The sequence below is a fragment of the Glycine soja genome, chromosome 8 (assembly GCF_004193775.1).
Source record: "Glycine soja cultivar W05 chromosome 8, ASM419377v2, whole genome shotgun sequence".
NCBI lineage: Eukaryota > Viridiplantae > Streptophyta > Magnoliopsida > Fabales > Fabaceae > Glycine > Glycine soja.
In genome coordinates, this window is record NC_041009.1 from 13,629,781 (window position 1) to 13,648,626 (window position 18,846).

The 18,846-nt window shown below is 34.9% G+C and overlaps 2 protein-coding genes and 2 pseudogenes across 2 annotated transcripts; 2 read left to right on the forward strand and 2 right to left on the reverse strand.

The window, feature by feature from the left end:
- Window positions 1–389: 389 nt before the first annotated feature.
- LOC114422103 (nitrile-specifier protein 5) lies at window positions 390–2,569 on the reverse strand. Its single transcript, XM_028388306.1, has 2 exons — window positions 2,331–2,569; window positions 390–1,682 (listed from the first exon to the last, which is right to left on the reverse strand). The coding sequence occupies exons 1-2, from the start codon at window positions 2,358–2,360 to the stop codon at window positions 726–728; spliced, it is 987 nt and encodes a 328-aa protein (XP_028244107.1). The 5' UTR covers window positions 2,361–2,569; the 3' UTR covers window positions 390–725.
- A 2,656-nt stretch (window positions 2,570–5,225) lies between these two features.
- On the reverse strand, window positions 5,226–8,177 carry LOC114423264 (annotated as a pseudogene).
- Window positions 8,178–12,171: 3,994 nt separating this feature from the next.
- Window positions 12,172–16,325, forward strand: LOC114422104 (elongation factor 2-like). The gene is made up of 4 exons (XM_028388307.1): window positions 12,172–12,291; window positions 13,204–13,241; window positions 13,331–13,418; window positions 13,729–16,325. The coding sequence occupies exons 2-4, from the start codon at window positions 13,239–13,241 to the stop codon at window positions 16,167–16,169; spliced, it is 2,532 nt and encodes an 843-aa protein (XP_028244108.1). The 5' UTR covers window positions 12,172–12,291; window positions 13,204–13,238; the 3' UTR covers window positions 16,170–16,325.
- LOC114423929 lies at window positions 16,289–18,797 on the forward strand (annotated as a pseudogene).
- The last annotated feature ends 49 nt before the right edge of the window (window positions 18,798–18,846 follow it).

An 18,846-nucleotide genomic window follows, 5' to 3' on the forward strand; every position in this document is an offset into this window, starting at 1 on the left:
GTGTCAATCTTTTATATTTGTTGTGTACGGGTAAAAATCCACCCATAGTTTAGGCATATTTAATAAGTGGAATTGATTTTATTTTAATTTTAGTTTTAATTGTAGAGTGAACTTTAAATTTAAGACCTGTGTGGCATGTGGTAGTAGGTATTAGATATAAGTCTAAATAAACGTAGACAAGTGGACACATGGAAAGTGACAAAATGCATTCTTTTATAATGATCATTTTGTTTAATTAGTGCATATCAATCTCTATTACATTAAATATAAGGTGGGGAGAGATCTAAGATGTTCCTCAATTATTTTCCTTTTATGTAATGTTGTTTGTCCATGATTTATAAAAAGATTTATAGGACTAATACTTGCTAGCAATTAAAACTTCACATAGCTGAGCCACGAAATCATCTATTTGAGAATTGATCACACACTTAATAATTTATTCCAGTACAAAAGCACAAGTACATTCACAAGCTACATACAATAAGTATAAAAGATTCCCTAATTCCCATGCCATTGTCCTCTCACAGGGTGATAAATATATTTTTAATTCATCATATCATCTAATTGAGAATTAAGCACACACTTCCTAATTTGTTTCACTACGCAAGAACATTCACAAGCTACTAAATTGACCATCAACGATTCATAAGTTCTCATGTCATTGTCCACTCATTGACATCATAAACACATTTAGAATCCATCATAGATTATGCGACCATATCATACTATTTCACCAACCCTTGAGAAAGAGCAAGGAAGAAGATGTCATCAAGCCTATCATTACTAGGAGAGTTGCCACCATACACCAACAACCCCTCGTGGCCGCCCCGCCAAGCTCTGGCAAAAGCACACCACCCTCGGGGCCCAGGATGGCCACCGAAATCCACCTTATCCTCCAACCTCTTCCATGCTAGTGTCTCCATGTCCAATGCATAAACCTCACCAGAAAATTGACCAGCACCCATGTGACCTTGGTCGCTAGGATCAATTTCCCCACCATACACAATTATATGTTTCCCATCACTGAAACTGCAAAACACACTGCGGGCGGTGGGCTTTTGCCCACTAGTCTCAACTTGGGCCCAAGTTTTCTGGGCTGGATCAAAGCAATGCACATCATCCATCTCCATTCCAGCGAAGCCATACACAACCCATATTTTCCCTCGAGCCACAACCAAGCCCGGCCCACCTCTCCCCTTGCAATTCTCACCGGGAGAAGGAAACTCCACCCACTTGTTCTCAACAACATCAAAAGCCCACAAGTCATTAAGCCTCCCGTGGACCCCACAACCACCGAAAACATACACGTGTTGGTCATCTGCGGTCATGGAGTGGTAGCTCCGGTGAGGAGGCCCAATATCGCCACTTGAAATCAAGGCCCATTTGTTGGCCCTTGTGTCAAAAGAATAGAGCTCATTGAGCTCTTTGTGTTCACCATCTCTTCCACCAAAGACATATATGGTTTCTCCCACTACGGCCATTGTGACACCGACACGTGGCGGTGGGGCATCCCCTGATGCATCAGCCACGGACCAAGTCAAAGTCTCTAGGTCGAACACGTGAAGTTTGTTATCAACGGGGACACGTGGCACGAATTCGCCACCAAATGCATACACCTTCTGTGCTACTATGGCTATAGCATGTGAGCTTCTCGCTCCTTGCCCTTCTCCTCTTTGATCAAGCTGATACACAAGATATCAAAGGGAATTACATCTTAAAATTGGTTCATAAGAAGCTTGGTACAAATATTTTTTATTTCATTTTATTGGGGGATTTGGCACATTACTTGAACAAGAAATGAGTGGATGACAAAAACCAAGGAACAAAGAAAAAACAAATGAGTGAGACTTATTAGAGAGAATTTTAGTTGGAAAGCCCATGTGTGATTTAAGTGCTTTTCACTGAAAACTTGATTTTGACATCAAAACTTTGCTCTATTGTGAGCCTCAATGACCTTTCAACGGAGGAAAAAGCACAAAGGAGTCCTAAACCACCAATTTTTCATTTTCAACAACTTCTCCATCTCTTGAGAACAATTTCATCCGGAATTTTATGCACGATGGGTGGGTATTAAGAAAATCAATATTATCTAAATAACTTTAAACGCATGTGCTTTTGAGAAAAAATATTGCAATTGAAAACACCAAAGAAAAGAACAGTTGCAGGGGAAGAATAAAAAGGGTACAACAAATAGGGATTCTTCATATATGATTTCATATTAATTAACCAAAAATGACTTTGAGCAATAGAGTTAATAAAAGAGAAAAAGAAAGTGAGAATAATTCTACAAATCTTTAGAAACATAATAATAAAGATGATAACAAACTAACCTTGACCCAACTGCCATGAACCACGGCCATTGCTGGAATCCACCAATTACTCTTCAGTGGGAGGTTAGTCACTATATGTTTATAGAACGTGTTGGGTTATTGGCCTTATATATAGACGGAAATGGTCAGTACCTAATTAGTTTGTTGTTCTTTGCGCAGTAACATACTCTCTCATGAGAAAGAGGTAGTGACGAAGTAGAGAAAGAAAATATAATCATAAATTTTGAGGATGACGATTCTGTGTCATTTTTTGAGATTTTTTTGGTTATGCATAGTAATATAATTACTTCTTTTTTTCCTGTTCGTCGAGGAAAAAGGACAAAATATACAAAATGTTCATGAGTTGTAAAATGCACGGATGGCAGGGTGGTCCCTTTACCTCTTGGCTTGAAGACGGCAGTATCAATGAAAAGAGAAGTACATTTAAAGTAGGCTTAAATATTTTTTTTATTATTTTTGGAATACAGCTATATTTTGTTTCTAATTTTTTTTAAAAATGTTTGATTATTTTTTGTTTTTGAAATTTTATTTTATTTTGATCTTTGTTATTTTGTTTGAGTCTTTTTAATATATATTTTTTGTTTTAATCCCTATAATATTTTATTTTTTTTGAATTTTTTTTGAAAAATATATAAAAGAAAATAATCTACATATTACATGGACTAAAATATAAAAAAAAATAGATGTATTAAAGGACTAAAACAAAATAGCAAAGACCATCAAACCCTAAAAAATAAATTTTACAATGACCAAAAGTAAAAGAACAAAAAACCAAAAATAAAATACAACTATATTCCAAAAGTAAAAAACGTATTTAAGTCTTTAAATAATATTTCAAAATAATTTTTAATATATATAATTATAATTATATTTTTTTTATATTATAAAAAGTATTTGATAGAAAAAAAAATTGTAAATCCTTCTATTAATAAAAAAAATATTAGCTAATCTTGGATCACCGTTCTATAATATTAACTCCATAGTCTCATCTAATTTATATACAACATTTAATTAAGTGTTATTAATTTTTTTCTTAAACTAAAAGACTATATGTGTCACATAAAGATTGGTTAGATTATGAAAAGAAGTGATCCAGTTAATCCTATTTTATTTTTACATGGTAACTATTAAGTGGGGTTTTTTTTTATAAAAGAATATAAAAATGGACTCAAATCTCTCATATTTAAGATAACTTTTATAATGAAGATTAATCATTAATGAAACTAATAAATAGTTCACACCTATAACAAATAAAAAAGTGTAATCCAAAATAGATATATTTTTCTTTTCATATTTTCATGAATGTTTAACCTGGGGCCGGTACCAACTGGCTTGGGTGTTTTAACATTTTCAAATGTGGTTGTTAGTTGTCATATTAAATTTTATCTTGTAACAAAAAGATTTTGATTCCCTTGAAGGCCAAGATCATGCCTTGATGATGTAATACCAAGTTGAATTAATGTCCCAATTGGCTCAAATATTAATTTAAATAAGTGCCATAAGCTCACAATCCACTAAATGTTTTTGTTCAGTCGTTTTTTTTTTTTTCAACCTGTGTTCGTTGATATTGATTAAGGTGATGGTTTTAATTTCTAGAAAAGAAAAACATTAAATTAATTCAATATTTTAATATAATAAATACTTTTAATATTTTCTACTTTTTTATATTTAAGATAAGCCCCGTTGAAGGTTATGTAAGGAACAGAAAGAGAGAGGATAAATTATAAAACTACGGCAAGTACTAATTAAGTATGTACGTACTAATTAAAGTTATAACTATTATAATACAAAATGGTAACATGACGAATATCATTCTTAGAGACTGATAGCTAATATTTATTTTATAAAACTAACTATTATATTATAATTATAATAAAAGAAAATTATTTTTATTCAAAAAATAAAAAAAAAAATTCTTACATACCCTTGAGTATTTACACCTTAAAAGAGATAGAAAGATAAGATACATAAGTAATTGATTTGATTAATGATGTAACATGATAAGAAAAAAAGATGAAAAGAAATTAAAAATGTTGATGAGATGTTTGTAATTTATAAGATTTTAAATATCATCACCCATAATAAAAACTCAAACAGAAATTTAGATTTGAGTTTTGAATATCAAATATAAAGATCCGAAAATCAATCAATTATTTTTTTAGAATTTTCAAATATTTTTAAAAAATACAAAGAACACAAAAGAAAGGGATTTAATTCGATTGGTTACTGCACTGGGTTAAACTTCATTCAATTTCACATCCTAAGATTGGATTAATTCATGAATGTAATATATTCTCCATTCAACAGATCAAGAGTGTCTGCTTGGATTGCGGGTTCGATGAATCCAACCTCCATTTCTTGAAGCATCATCTTCCTTACTTTTGTGGTAAAAGAATGTTGGATGATTTCGTGCCACCACATTTGAAATTAACACCAAAACAAACACACTACAAGTTTGTTTGTAATAGGCTCTCATCTTGCGCATTCTACATGCACGTAATATTCCCATCAATAAAGCAAGTTTGTTTGTCAACTGCTTCACTGCTACAATTTTCCTTGAGGGTCTCAACTTTCATTGCAATTAAGTGTTTTATTTATCACTAACATGCATTTTCTTTCTCTCCATGTGCTTCTTTTAGTATTTACTTGGCTCCAACTCAAAACTACTTTCTGTCAATATTAGACCTTTTCTTGGCTTCCAAGTTCCAAATATATAATTAAGAATTGTCTTTTTTTTGTTTCGTCGGAATCAACTTAGGTATCAACAATTAAGAGATTTACAAAAGATCACACACACTATTAAACCAACTGAGCTAAACCAGCAAGTATTTTGTCTTTTGGTTCAGTTGGTTAAGGTATGAAAATTAGTGGATAGGAACAGATAACAATGTTGTAACCAAAAGCAGCAATTCCTCCTCACCTTTCTTCAATTTAATTTATATCTTAAATACTACTCAAGTCTCCATAAAGATTAATTTTACCGAGAAGCATGCAACATGTCTTGGTTTTCCATTATTGAAGACACCTTCTAAAATTCACTAGGATTATAGGATACTGTAAAAAGGTATGAAGATTACATGCAATTGTTCACAGTCACAACTTGAAGTGTTATAGTCCGGAAGTTCCAATGCCCTTTGCATAGTAATATGTCAAGTACTCTTTTAAAGAAACGTCTCTGTATAGTGGTAGATTTTCTTTAGATAACAGCTCCTTGATTGGACCATAGACTAGTGAGTCATCACCATCTGTTCTAAACAACGATGCAACGGAAATTCTTGGACCTGGATGATTTGCTAAAAGTCCGTGCTTAACACTGATGAACTTGTCATTAGTAAGAAGCTGCACAAAAAGGATCACCACTATCCAATTCTTATTTCATGTGTGTAGCCTGAGCTACATTTTTAGATAATATTCACAAAAATGTAAAATAAGAACTAAGTAATTCTTGTTTGAGCGCGGAGCCTATAAAATAACAACAAAAGAATACATTATAGTTCTTATCGAAGTACTCAAGATTTAAGAATAAATCCAATGGACTTTTGATTCCTCTTCATTTCAAGATTTTATCATACAAATGTGTGACATTTTTTGTTTAAATCACAAATTGCAATTTATAATGAATAGAACAATATAACTAGTGTGTAGAATGGATTAACTAGAATATTTTGGCAATAACAATATGAATTCATATTGGTAAAATTTTAAGTAAAGAAGTTCTAGCTATATAGTATTTTTTTTAAAAATAATAAGCACGTAGGAGGATTTAACTATATAATTAAAGGAAAATAAAAAGGGCAAGTGGGTTGCCTAGCCAAATCAAATTCCAAAAACAATATCTTCTGGCTTGCTAATGGTCTGCAACCATATTTCAACTTCAAACTATTCCTTGCATTTTCTATTTCAAATTTATTATAACACATGCACTTTAATGTTGCTTTAGAATCGGGCATAGTTAACTATGATGCTGGACATTGTGCTTAGCCTCAATAAATTACTTATTAAGCAGTATGAGCATGTTATTTTTACGCATAATAATTTTACCTGCAAAAGATCCCCAATGTTTATTACAAGGGCTCCATGGATGGAAGTTACATCAACCCATTGATTGTCATGAAGAACTTGAAGACCACCTATCTGATCTTGCAGAAGTATTGTTATGAAGTCATTGTCTGTGTGCTTTCTATTTCCCATAGTTAATTCAGGCTCAGGGCATGCAGGGTAATAGTGACATAGAAGAAGAAACCATTCAGCACAACCGATTTTTTCAAGGTGAAAGCGATTTAGGCCTAGAGCCTCTGATAGTAACTCAAACAATGTAGAAGCAAATGCCTTTACTCTCTTCGAGTATTCAACCACAATATCTCTGCAGGTATATTATCAACACATCAACATAGAGAAGTTACAATTAGAATTTGTTTTATTTTTTCTTTTGAGATGACAATTTAGAAAGTTAACTGTAACTTACATAGGCAAGGTATCACATCAAAGTTGATTCCTAAAAATCATGATTCATGGGAATGTGTAAAATATGTGCAGATTGAATTTTAAAAAAATGGAACAAAAGGTATCACATCAAAATCTATTGAAGACTTTCTACAATAAAAATGAGCAGAACAGCTATACTTACATAGGCGATGACATGCGGATTAACGAGTAACACATTTGCTTCATTTTCTTAACCAAAATTGCAATATAGAATGTAGTCATGTAGATAACATCATCAATTAGAAACTACCATAACTATCCTAAGAAACTGGAAAATTGTTATTGAAGTTACATCATGTGCAAGGACTAATGCTAAAAGTTGTAGAAGCAAATGTCTTTACTCTTTTTGAGTATTCAACCACAATATCTCTGCAGGTATATTATCAACCCAACATGGATAGAGAAGTTACAATTTAGAAAGTTAACTATAAGTGAATTTGAAAAGAAAAAAAAATGGATGACATACACCACATCCAAATCTAATGAAGATCTTCTACAATAAAAATAAGAAAAATTATACTTACCGTATAGAATATTATAGAGATCATGAGGAATAAGGACTGTAATAGATTTGCTATATTTGCATAAACAAAATTGCAGTATAGAATAGATGTCATTACTTAATAGAAACTATCATAACTATCCTAAGAAACTAGAAAATTGTTATTTAAGTTCAAGTTCAAGCATGTGCAAAGAGTCAAAGACTAATGCTAAAAGTTGTATGATCAAAAACCTGCAAATTGCTGGCAATTCTTCTGCTTCTGGTGGATGAGGTGCCATCACACAACCAAGTGTGTCCCTCCAATTAGCAGCAGGATCATGGTATAGACTATAATTGGAAACATAAGCAACTTTTCTGTTCGGATCACAGGTGTAGTACTCTTTTCTCACCTTCACATCTTGTTGGTGAAACCTGCCACTACCTTTGATCATCTCATCCAGAACATCACTTGGAATTTCACGCTTTATGACCTGAAAGAATCTCCATTTCTCACATGCACCATCTCGCAAAACAGGATCATCGCGGATGCCTGTGAGGTCAATGGTGGGAATACTGAACTTTGAATTTGGTTCACTGGTTGAGCCTTCACTGTCATTAGTGCGTTCACAGTAGAACATTCGCAGAACTTTTGTCGCGCCATTTTCTACCAGTCCTTGGACACCGACCTTTGAATCATCAAATGCCTTGAGCTCACTTTTCCTGTCATAACTTTAAACTGTTCCTTCCTCCAACTCATCTATGCTTGTCACAGCCATATTTTGAGGCTGTTCTATGCATCAATTTTGTAATGAAAGGAGCAGGTGGAAGTGCTTTGGTTTCAATTTCAGTTTTCCATAAGAGTTGAATAAACTAAGGCATTCTTATTTTCTTTATCTGGATTCTCTGCACAGAAGACAAATAAATTATTGTTATACTGTGACAACTTGGATTAAACAAAGTAACTAAGTACGAAATTTTTCAAATTTTGCTTAGTAGAAGCGTGACAATCTACCTAAAGAATAGGTCAGTGGAATCAATAGTGAACTAATATATTTAAGTATGTCTTTAATCTAGGTCTTGATCTGGAAGCTATTGGCTTGAATTTAAAAGTAAAACCACCCTATCCTCGTTCATGCGTGGCTTAAGAGTTAAGGATTATATAGTTTGATAATTGGGTACAATTTTTAAAATCCTTTTATATGGTACGTGGTTGCCCTTAATCATCGTATATGGGGCACATGGAAACGAACAAAAATGCTTTTTTTTATGATGGTCATATGTTTGATCAGAACTTATCCATCCTTCCCAATACTTTACTTTAGGTGGGGATTAGTATTTCTACTAAAGAAATTTAGCATGAATAGGACTTCCTAAAAAAAATTTAAAAAATATGAATGACAAACCGACAAAGCATAACAAAGAAATTTCCCAGTCAATATATTACTGATTCATGGGCAGTTCAGCCCTATTGTGCTGAAAGGAAATCGCATGAGTGCTAGCAACACACCACACTACTCTCAAACATGCTCCTTTTAACACTTACCAGTTATTAGTTAAAATTTAATGGAAACTAAAAATTAGGAATAACTGAATAAGACTCATTAAGTAAAAAGTGGACCTACGAAATTACATTATTTCTAATAAATTTCACTCAATAATAACTAATGTGATCAAAAGGGTTTGTTATAGAGTGAATGGTTAGTATTTCTCTTATAAAGAAATATCCTTTTCTATAGTGCCCTATGGCTCTTTGACTTCACATAATTCCGTGTAAATTCGGTTTCCTTTCAGACTTTTCACACATAAAATTTCACAGATGCAAGAATTGGTGCTGTAATCCAGAACACGTGGTCACTAAGTTAGTTATTCCATCAGTCTTTAAAATTGGTCATTAAGTCAGTCCCCATAAAATGGGTTGCTAAGCTGATCATTATAAAATTGATCACTAAATCAATCATTATAAAATGGGTACAGCACATTTGAACGATTATGCCTGTAAACAGCTAGTGCCAATAACTTGTTTCTTTCGTTTATGTTTTGATGCTCATACTCTCTAAGAATTCGTGTAATTGGTTACTGTTAGAAAGTATTTTTGGCAAAGCATAAATTCACTAGCTGTAGCTTCATATGAAGATATAAAATCAACACAAGCAAAGTGTTCTTGTGTCACCTCACACGATATATTATAATGTCTCAGTTACAAGACGAGATAGCACAAATTTCCAGTCCAACAATAAGATCCTTAACCATATTGAGTTTGATAAATGTTATAATTTCTAACTTATCTAATTAATTCATTTGTAGTGCTAAATAAGGCACATCAGTCCAACTCAAATCCTGAAGTGTTGAAGTGCAGAGGTTCCACCAAGACCTTTAGCATTGAAGTGGCGTACATATTCCGCAACTGTGGTTTCTCTGTATTTGGGATGATTGTCTTCTGATAATAACTCTTTTATAGGTCCATAGAGTTTCGGTGATGATTTAAGACCTGCGCTGAAAAAGCATGCAATAGATAATATTCTTGGACCTTTGAGATTTGCCAACACTCTATGTTCTACGCTCTTGAATCTGTCATTTGTTATCAGCTGCAGTTCAAGAAAGAAAAAAAATAATTAACCACATTCACTAAATTCATTTTACATATCATAGGAAGCGATAAAGTTGCAAAGTAGTATCAGGCTTTCTGCAAAGTTGTAATATTGTTTAATAATATCAACTTAAAAATATGATGCTCCTAACAGTTATTGAACCTGTAAGGGCTGAAATACATATTAAGCATCAAGAGCCATAACTCTTCATGCCAAGTGGAGAGACAATTTATAGCCTACTATGCTACTAGTAGGTTAAATCTTATTCAGGAATCATGATGCACACCCTTTATGCATACTAATTTCATACAAGTATAAACTTATAAAGCGAAATGAGTTTAATTTCCATGCATTGTCCTATAAATTATCTTAGAAATGACTTTTAAAATAATTACTAGAAAAGATTACCATCATATCATATATGGCAATCCAAGTTTTGATTACAGTATAAAAAACTTTACACTGTCAATACATATTAAGTTTGCTAACTATACATTGACCTAATTAAGTGGCATAAAATTCAATGTAGTATACATACATTAGCTTACCTGCATACTACTGGCAAGTCTTCAGGTTTTGGAGGATTAGGAGCCAGGTAACACAAAAAAGTGTCCCTCGGCCAATTGAGTGCTGGTGAACCATAGAGATAATAATTGCTATTATACACAAAAGGTCTCATCTAATCCCGATTATATAACTCTCTTTTCACCTTATTATCTTGTTCATAAAACCTTTGCACCCCATCTTTCAAGTCCTCTAGAACCGTCACAAGGATGCCACGGTTCACAACCTGAACCGTCTTGGCGTGAACTCGGTTCTTGGCCAACTTCTGAAAGGTCTACAACAGGAATAATGTGTTCACCTAAAGTTGAGGCCTTCACTCGTCAGGGGTGATGAAACAATGTTGGGATCTTTGTGATCCCTTCCTCAACAAAGCCTTTAACACCAGCTTTTGAGTCATCAAATGCTTGGGCTATCAGGGGGTTGAGCTCCACAGTGCTTTGAGCTCTTAGGAATGTCATTACTATTCCACTTACCTACCTTTGGTGGAGTTTCATTAGGGATGATGCTGCATTTCCAACATCTAATCGTTAAAGACTTCCAAGAAATCTAAGTAGCTTTTCTTTATTTAGAAGTCCTTATTTCTTTTTATTCTTATAACAATTTAGATGCCTATCTAGTTTTGTATTCATAGATGGGAAAATGATAAAGTTTACCTTATGTAATATCTTCTTTAATAATGTATCAACATCATTTTTCCTAAGTCTTTGACTAAGTGATTGACAATAATTATAAAAGATAATTAAATTTATTTTTATAAAAAATTTAATTAATAAATATATGTGAATTTTTTGTTTAAATTTCAATAGACAATTATGTTGAAAATGAGATTTCGTTACACACTTTGACAATTATGTTAAATTTCTATTTTCTTTCTGGTTGGCTTTGTTGGGCTTCACACTCCAGTTTGGCAGTTTAGGAAGAGAGCAAGAAGACCTGACTCAGCCCAAAAGTGCACACCATTGAAAAAAGATCATGTCAATTATATTTTTTCAAAGTTTAAAATTATGATAAAAAGAAAGAAAAATATTTTCGATTCTTATCAATTATATTTTTTTTATAAGGATTCATGTTATTTATATTAATATATATCATTTATGTAATTAAAAAATCATATATTTTGTGTAAAATAAATCGTATTGATTTACTGCCTTAACCAAATTAATGATGCATTCGATTTTTAAAACTACTATTGTAATAACATGTGTCTTATTCGGGTTTTAAGTTTATAATTTATAAATTCTTATATTATTAATATATATGAGTGCGTATATTTGTAAATATATTCTTAGGTATTTGTTAAAAAAACTAAAGCAAAAATATAAAATATAATATTAAATTAAATTTAAAATAATATTTTTTTAAATACAGTCTAAATCATAAAAAATACTATTTAAAACACTTTAACATGAAAATAAAATAATTACATTTTACAAGAATTAAAACAATTTTTTTGCCGAAACGAAAAATAAAAAAATTAAATTAGATCAATAAAAAAATATATTTACGTCAATTTAACATTTAATTTAAAGAGACTTTCTATCATATTTTTTTGAAAAATCTTTCTATCTTATCCTAATAACTCCAAATAAATAATAAATCATTATCATCATGATAATATGAAAGAAAGAAAAACATCGGGCCAAGAAGTCAATCAGGCGTGAGAGATCTAGGCCCAAGGCCCATATACTTTAGAATTTCGTTTGCATTGCGTGGTGGATACAACCCTAAAAAAAACACTACACTTCTCTCTTCGTGTCTCTCACACACACCACTTTATATACCCACGCAATAGAAGGGAGTGCTACTCTCTTCGCCGCTCTCTCTCTCCTTCTCGCTCTTTCAGGTTCGGTTCCTCTCTGCCTCTAATTTTTCACTCGCTTTTCCTTTGCTTCTTTGTTTCCGAAACGATCGGTACCTTTGGTTTTTCTCTCTTCCGTTTATTATCTTCAGATCTGTGCTTTACTCAAATGTTCAGATTCCGTTTTGTTGTTTTCCTGCGTGCTTTTTAATAAGCTTCTTTCTTGTTTAATACTTTTCGGTGAATCGGTGTAGTTTTGTTGATTTGCTTGTTGTCTATGTATGGGGTTTTTGCTTTCGCTTACTTTTATACGGAATAAGAATAATCGATTGTTCTGCTTTTCTTTTTTGTTGTTGTTTAGTAAGCTTTGATATGAATTGATTGAACATGATATTAGGTGATCCAAATCTAAACAGACTTTTTTTAAATTTTTTATTTCGTCTTTGTTCGGTTGTTTTACTTTCTGTTTGTGAGTGATGGATCTTGGTTCAACACACACCGACGCACTTGACTGTTGAGATGTTTTAGCTCTAGACGTGCGCTATTGTTTTTTGATAATTTGTTGAATATTATTTGCGTTCCCTAAAATGATAATTTAGGGTTTTAAGCAAATCGCATTATGTGATGAGCCCGTTTGCTGCTTTTGTTTGAAATTTAAAGTTTGTTTTTTTTAAACAATCCAAACTTATTTCCTGAGGGAGAATAAGGAATTATAACTGTTCCAAGAGAGAAAATTTTAGGTGTATATTAAGATGAGATTTTTTATCTGTTATGGTCATATTTGTGGTTTTTTTTTTACTTATTTGTTTTTTTCAATTTGTTTATGACCGAGTTATGACAACAAATCTTTTGCATCCTTTTTGCTCTCTTTAAATATCTCTTTTTTCTTTTTCTAGTTTTTGTTGCCTGCATTTAGTATCTTGCTATTTAGCTAACGTTGGTGTTTTAATTTTTCAGCTTTGACTTTTGTTGGAAACTAAGGCCTAATCAAAATGGTAAGTCAATGAAGAGTGATGCATGATTTGTGTTTATTTACTTTGGCTGATTGTTTATGATCTGAATTGGGATTTGTCTACTTCTGCAGGTGAAGTTCACAGCTGAAGAGCTACGTCGTATTATGGACTATAAGCATAATATCCGTAATATGTCTGTCATTGCTCATGTTGATCACGGTATGGATTTAAAACTAAAAGATAGCGGTTACTTTCTCTTTGATGTACCTGATTGTTATGATTTTGTTCCCCTACCTTTTGTTTTTGAACAAAGATAAATATCTTTGGTGTTTGTTTGACAATAAATTTTAAAGTTAGGCCTTTTTAAGAAGTTCCTTTTGTATCAAAAACTGCTGTTTATATTTTACTAAAGAATGGTTTATAATCAAACTGTGTAGCTGTTTATTAGCATGTGATGTTTTTTCAAGTTATATAATTGCTTTACTTTTCTTGTTCACTGATAATTTATTGTTTTGCTTTTGAATTACAGGAAAATCAACCCTCACTGATTCTCTTGTGGCTGCTGCTGGTATTATTGCTCAAGAAGTTGCCGGTGATGTCCGTATGACTGATACCCGTGCAGATGAAGCTGAGCGTGGTATTACCATCAAGTCTACAGGTATCTCACTCTACTATGAAATGACTGATGAAGCTCTCAAGAGTTTTAAGGGAGAGCGCAATGGGAATGAGTATCTTATCAATCTCATTGACTCCCCTGGGCACGTTGACTTCTCATCCGAGGTTACTGCTGCACTCCGTATTACTGATGGAGCTCTAGTTGTGGTCGATTGTGTGGAAGGAGTTTGTGTCCAAACTGAAACTGTGCTAAGACAAGCCCTTGGAGAAAGGATTAGGCCTGTTCTGACTGTCAATAAGATGGACAGGTGCTTCCTTGAACTCCAGGTTGATGGAGAGGAGGCTTACCAGACATTCCAGAGGGTTATTGAGAATGCTAATGTTATCATGGCTACATATGAAGATCCACTACTTGGTGATGTTCAGGTCTACCCAGAGAAAGGAACAGTTGCTTTTTCTGCTGGTTTGCATGGCTGGGCTTTTACCCTGACTAACTTTGCCAAGATGTATGCATCCAAGTTTGGAGTTGATGAAGGAAAGATGATGGAAAGGCTCTGGGGTGAAAACTTTTTTGATCCAGCCACAAAGAAATGGACCAGCAAGAATAGTGGTTCTGCTACCTGCAAGCGTGGGTTTGTTCAGTTCTGTTATGAGCCCATCAAGCAGATTATTAACACTTGTATGAATGATCAGAAGGATAAGCTGTGGCCTATGCTGCAAAAGCTTGGGGTCACCATGAAATCTGAGGAGAAGGACCTCATGGGTAAAGCATTGATGAAGCGTGTCATGCAAACCTGGCTTCCAGCAAGTAGTGCTCTATTGGAAATGATGATATTTCATCTACCCTCTCCATCAACAGCCCAGAAGTATCGTGTGGAGAACTTGTATGAGGGTCCTCTTGATGATCAATATGCTTCTGCTATCAGAAATTGTGATCCTGAAGGTCCTCTGATGCTCTATGTCTCCAAGATGATTCCAGCATCTGATAAGGGGAGATTTTTTGCCTTTGGCCGTGTATTCTCTGGCAGGGTTTCAACTGGTTTGAAGGTGAGGATTATGGGACCTAATTATGTCCCTGGGGAGAAAAAGGATTTGTATGTTAAAAGTGTGCAACGAACTGTCATTTGGATGGGAAAGAGGCAAGAAACTGTAGAGGATGTCCCCTGTGGTAATACAGTGGCTATGGTTGGTCTTGACCAGTTCATCACAAAGAATGCAACATTGACAAATGAGAAGGAAGTCGATGCCCACCCTATCCGAGCTATGAAGTTTTCTGTCTCACCTGTTGTTCGTGTTGCTGTTCAATGTAAGGTTGCATCCGATCTTCCCAAGCTTGTTGAAGGTCTTAAGCGGTTGGCTAAGTCAGATCCTATGGTTGTTTGTACCATTGAGGAGTCTGGTGAACACATTGTTGCTGGTGCAGGAGAGCTTCATCTTGAGATCTGTTTGAAGGACTTGCAGGATGATTTCATGGGTGGAGCTGAGATTATCAAATCTGACCCTGTTGTGTCATTCAGGGAGACTGTTTTGGAGAGATCATGCCGCACCGTGATGAGCAAATCACCCAACAAGCACAACCGTCTGTACATGGAAGCAAGACCATTGGAGGAAGGTCTTGCTGAGGCCATTGATGATGGCAAGATTGGACCAAGGGATGACCCCAAGGTTCGTTCCAAGATCTTGTCTGAAGAGTTCGGTTGGGACAAGGATCTTGCCAAGAAAATCTGGTGCTTTGGCCCTGAGACCCTTGGACCCAACATGGTGGTTGATATGTGCAAGGGAGTCCAGTATTTGAATGAAATCAAGGATTCTGTGGTTGCTGGATTCCAGTGGGCATCAAAAGAAGGTGCTTTGGCTGAAGAAAACATGAGAGCCATCTGCTTTGAAGTATGTGATGTTGTGCTGCACGCTGATGCTATCCACAGAGGAGGTGGTCAAATCATTCCTACTGCCAGGAGAGTCTTCTATGCTTCCCAGATTACTGCCAAACCCAGGCTTCTTGAGCCTGTCTACCTGGTTGAAATACAGGCTCCTGAACAAGCTCTTGGTGGAATCTACAGTGTTCTTAACCAGAAGCGTGGACACGTGTTCGAGGAAATGCAGAGGCCAGGTACCCCACTATACAACATCAAGGCATACCTCCCTGTCATCGAGTCCTTTGGTTTCTCGAGCACATTGAGGGCTGCAACATCAGGCCAGGCCTTCCCACAATGTGTGTTTGATCACTGGGACATGATGTCTTCTGACCCATTGGAGGCTGGATCACAAGCTGCACAGCTTGTCACTGACATTCGCAAGAGGAAGGGCTTGAAGGAACAGATGACTCCTCTCTCCGAGTTTGAAGACAAGCTTTAAATTTGTTTCATGAATTATTTTACTTTGAACTTAGTCGAATTTATTTTCTCTTGTGAACAATGCTACTTTAGATTTAATTTCTGTTAGTTTTGTTTGTGGTTTTGCCCGTGAATGTTGTAATGCTGTTATTTGGTCCTTGCATCGATGTATTTTTGCTCTAATAGGATTTTGCATCGGTGTTGGTTCAAATTATTATTTTGCGAATTTTGCTTGAAAGATAGTATTTTCAATAATTGTGTGGCGCTTTTGTTTTTGTGGCGAATGATCAAATGAGAACTTGGTAATTGAATGCAGCTGAAGATATTTTAATTACTGGTGTAGACCATGTGTGGTTGATGATATAAAGTCGGTGAAGTGAATTGAGACTAGTTTACAGTGATTGCCTAAGGAGTGAGGTAAAACTATTTGATAGTTTGGCCCAGGTTTGATGTTTATCTAACATCGATTAATCGGAAGAATGATATAGTTTGAAAATTTAACCCAATATTTAGATTTGAGTGTAAATATAATACCTACAAAATTTTCAAATTTGAGAAATAAATACCTCTAATTTCATATCTTGACTTTCCTTTCTAAACTTAAAGTATATCCTATGGGTCTTAGTACATCTTTCTACTTGATCCCTTTCTAAATAAATACCTCTATTGTTCAATTGTTTCCTACCTTTAACCACATTTAGGTTTACTTGATCTATTTTTTTATTTATTTATTTATACATGGTTTTCCTTAGTAAAAACTTTTATTCTAGTCTTAATTCTCGAAGGGCGTGGTTTTACTTAATCCAATAATATTACAATAATAACTTATGTATGTATAGTAGAAGAAAATTAGAAAAAGAATGGAATAAGTTTTTCTATATATTAAAATTAGCTTTTGTATATAAACATAGTTCTCATCTGAGGTCATGGCTGCGCTTCACGTCACTGATGGAGCACTTGTGGTGGTGGACTGTGTTGAGGGTGTCTGTGTCCAGACAGAAACTGTGCTGAGACAGGCCCTTGGAGAAAGGGTTAAGCCTGTTTTGGTTGTTAACAAGATGGATAGGTGCTTCCTTGAACTCCACCTTGATGCAGAGGAGGCATACCTTACATTTCAGAGGGTTGTTGAGAGTGCAAATGTGATCATGGCAACCTATGAAGATGCAGCACTTGGTGATATTCAGGTATACCCTGAAAAGGGAACAGTTGCTTTTTCTGCTGGCTTGCATGGATGGGGTTTTACACTCACCAACTTTGCCAAGATGCATGCTTCCAAGTTTGGAGTTGATGAGGCAAAGATGATGAGTAGGCTTTGGGGTGAGAATTTCTTCGACTCTGCTACCAGAAAGTGGACCTACAAGCATACCGGGACTTCTACGTGCAAGCGCGGCTTTGTTATGTTCTGCTATGAACCGATCAAACAGGTTATTGAACTTTGCATGAGCGACCAGAGGGATGAGCGGAGGCCCAAGTTGCAAAAGGAGTTGACAGGAGACAGGAGAGCATATAATATCTGCTGCTGGTGAGCTTCATCTTGAAATCTGTTTCAAGAACTTGCAGGAGGATTTTATGAATGGAGCAGAGATTTCAATATCTCTCTTTCCGTGAGACTGTTTTAGAGAGGTCTTGCTGTACAGTGATGAGCAAGTCACCTAACAGACACAACCGTCTGTACATGGAAGCAAGGCCCATGGAGGCTGGACTCGCAGAGGCTATTGATGATGAAAAGATTGGACCAGGGGTTGCCCCAAAGATAGGTCTAAAATATTGTCAGAAGTGTTTGGTTGGGAAAAGGATATGGACAAGAAAATATGATGTTTTGGCCCCGATGGTAAAGGACCCAACATGGTGGTAGATACTTGCAAGGGCGTACAGTACCTCAATGAAATCAAATGCTCGGTTGTTGCTGGGTTTGAGGGAGCATCAAATGGAGGTCCAATGGCTGGTGAGAAAATGCGAGGGGTCTGCTTCAAGATTTGTGATATGGTTATTCATGCTGATGCCATTCACAGAGGAGGTGGTCAGATCATTTCAACTGTGCTAGAAGAGCCTGCTATGCAGCCATGCTGACAGCAAAACCGAGACTTCTTGAGCCCGTGTATCTGGTGGAAATACAGGCACCTGATCAGGCTCTTGATGGTGCATACAGTGTTCTTAACCAGAAAAGAGGGCACGTGTTTGAGGAATGCCAGAGGCCCGGCACCCCACTTCACAATGTCAAGGCATATTTGCCTGTTATTGAGTCATTTAAATTCAATGCTCAAACTGGGGGGCATGCCTTCCCCCAGTTACTATTTGACCATTGGGATATGTAGCCATCTGATCCACTAGAACCTGTCACTCCTGCTGCTGCTCGTGTTGCGGAGATAAGAAGGAAGAAAGGCTTTGATGTAGAAATGAGGCCTCTCTCTGAGTTTGAGGACAGACTTTGATAAGTCAATAAGTTAGTTATCCTAGAAACAAATAGAATATAATTTATTTTTTCTTTTCCTAGTTTTTGTTTATATTTCTCAATCTTGATGTTACATGATATTAATTGTAGTTTCTCAATCTTAATGTTACACTGAAAATGGTTTTTCTTTCTCTCTGTTTTTATTATTTTAAATTTCAAATTTGCATCTTAGCTTCCCCTTCGTTAATTAGATTTTGGGAGAGTTGTCCTAAGCTTGTATAACTAGCATGGTATCAAAATTGAACTC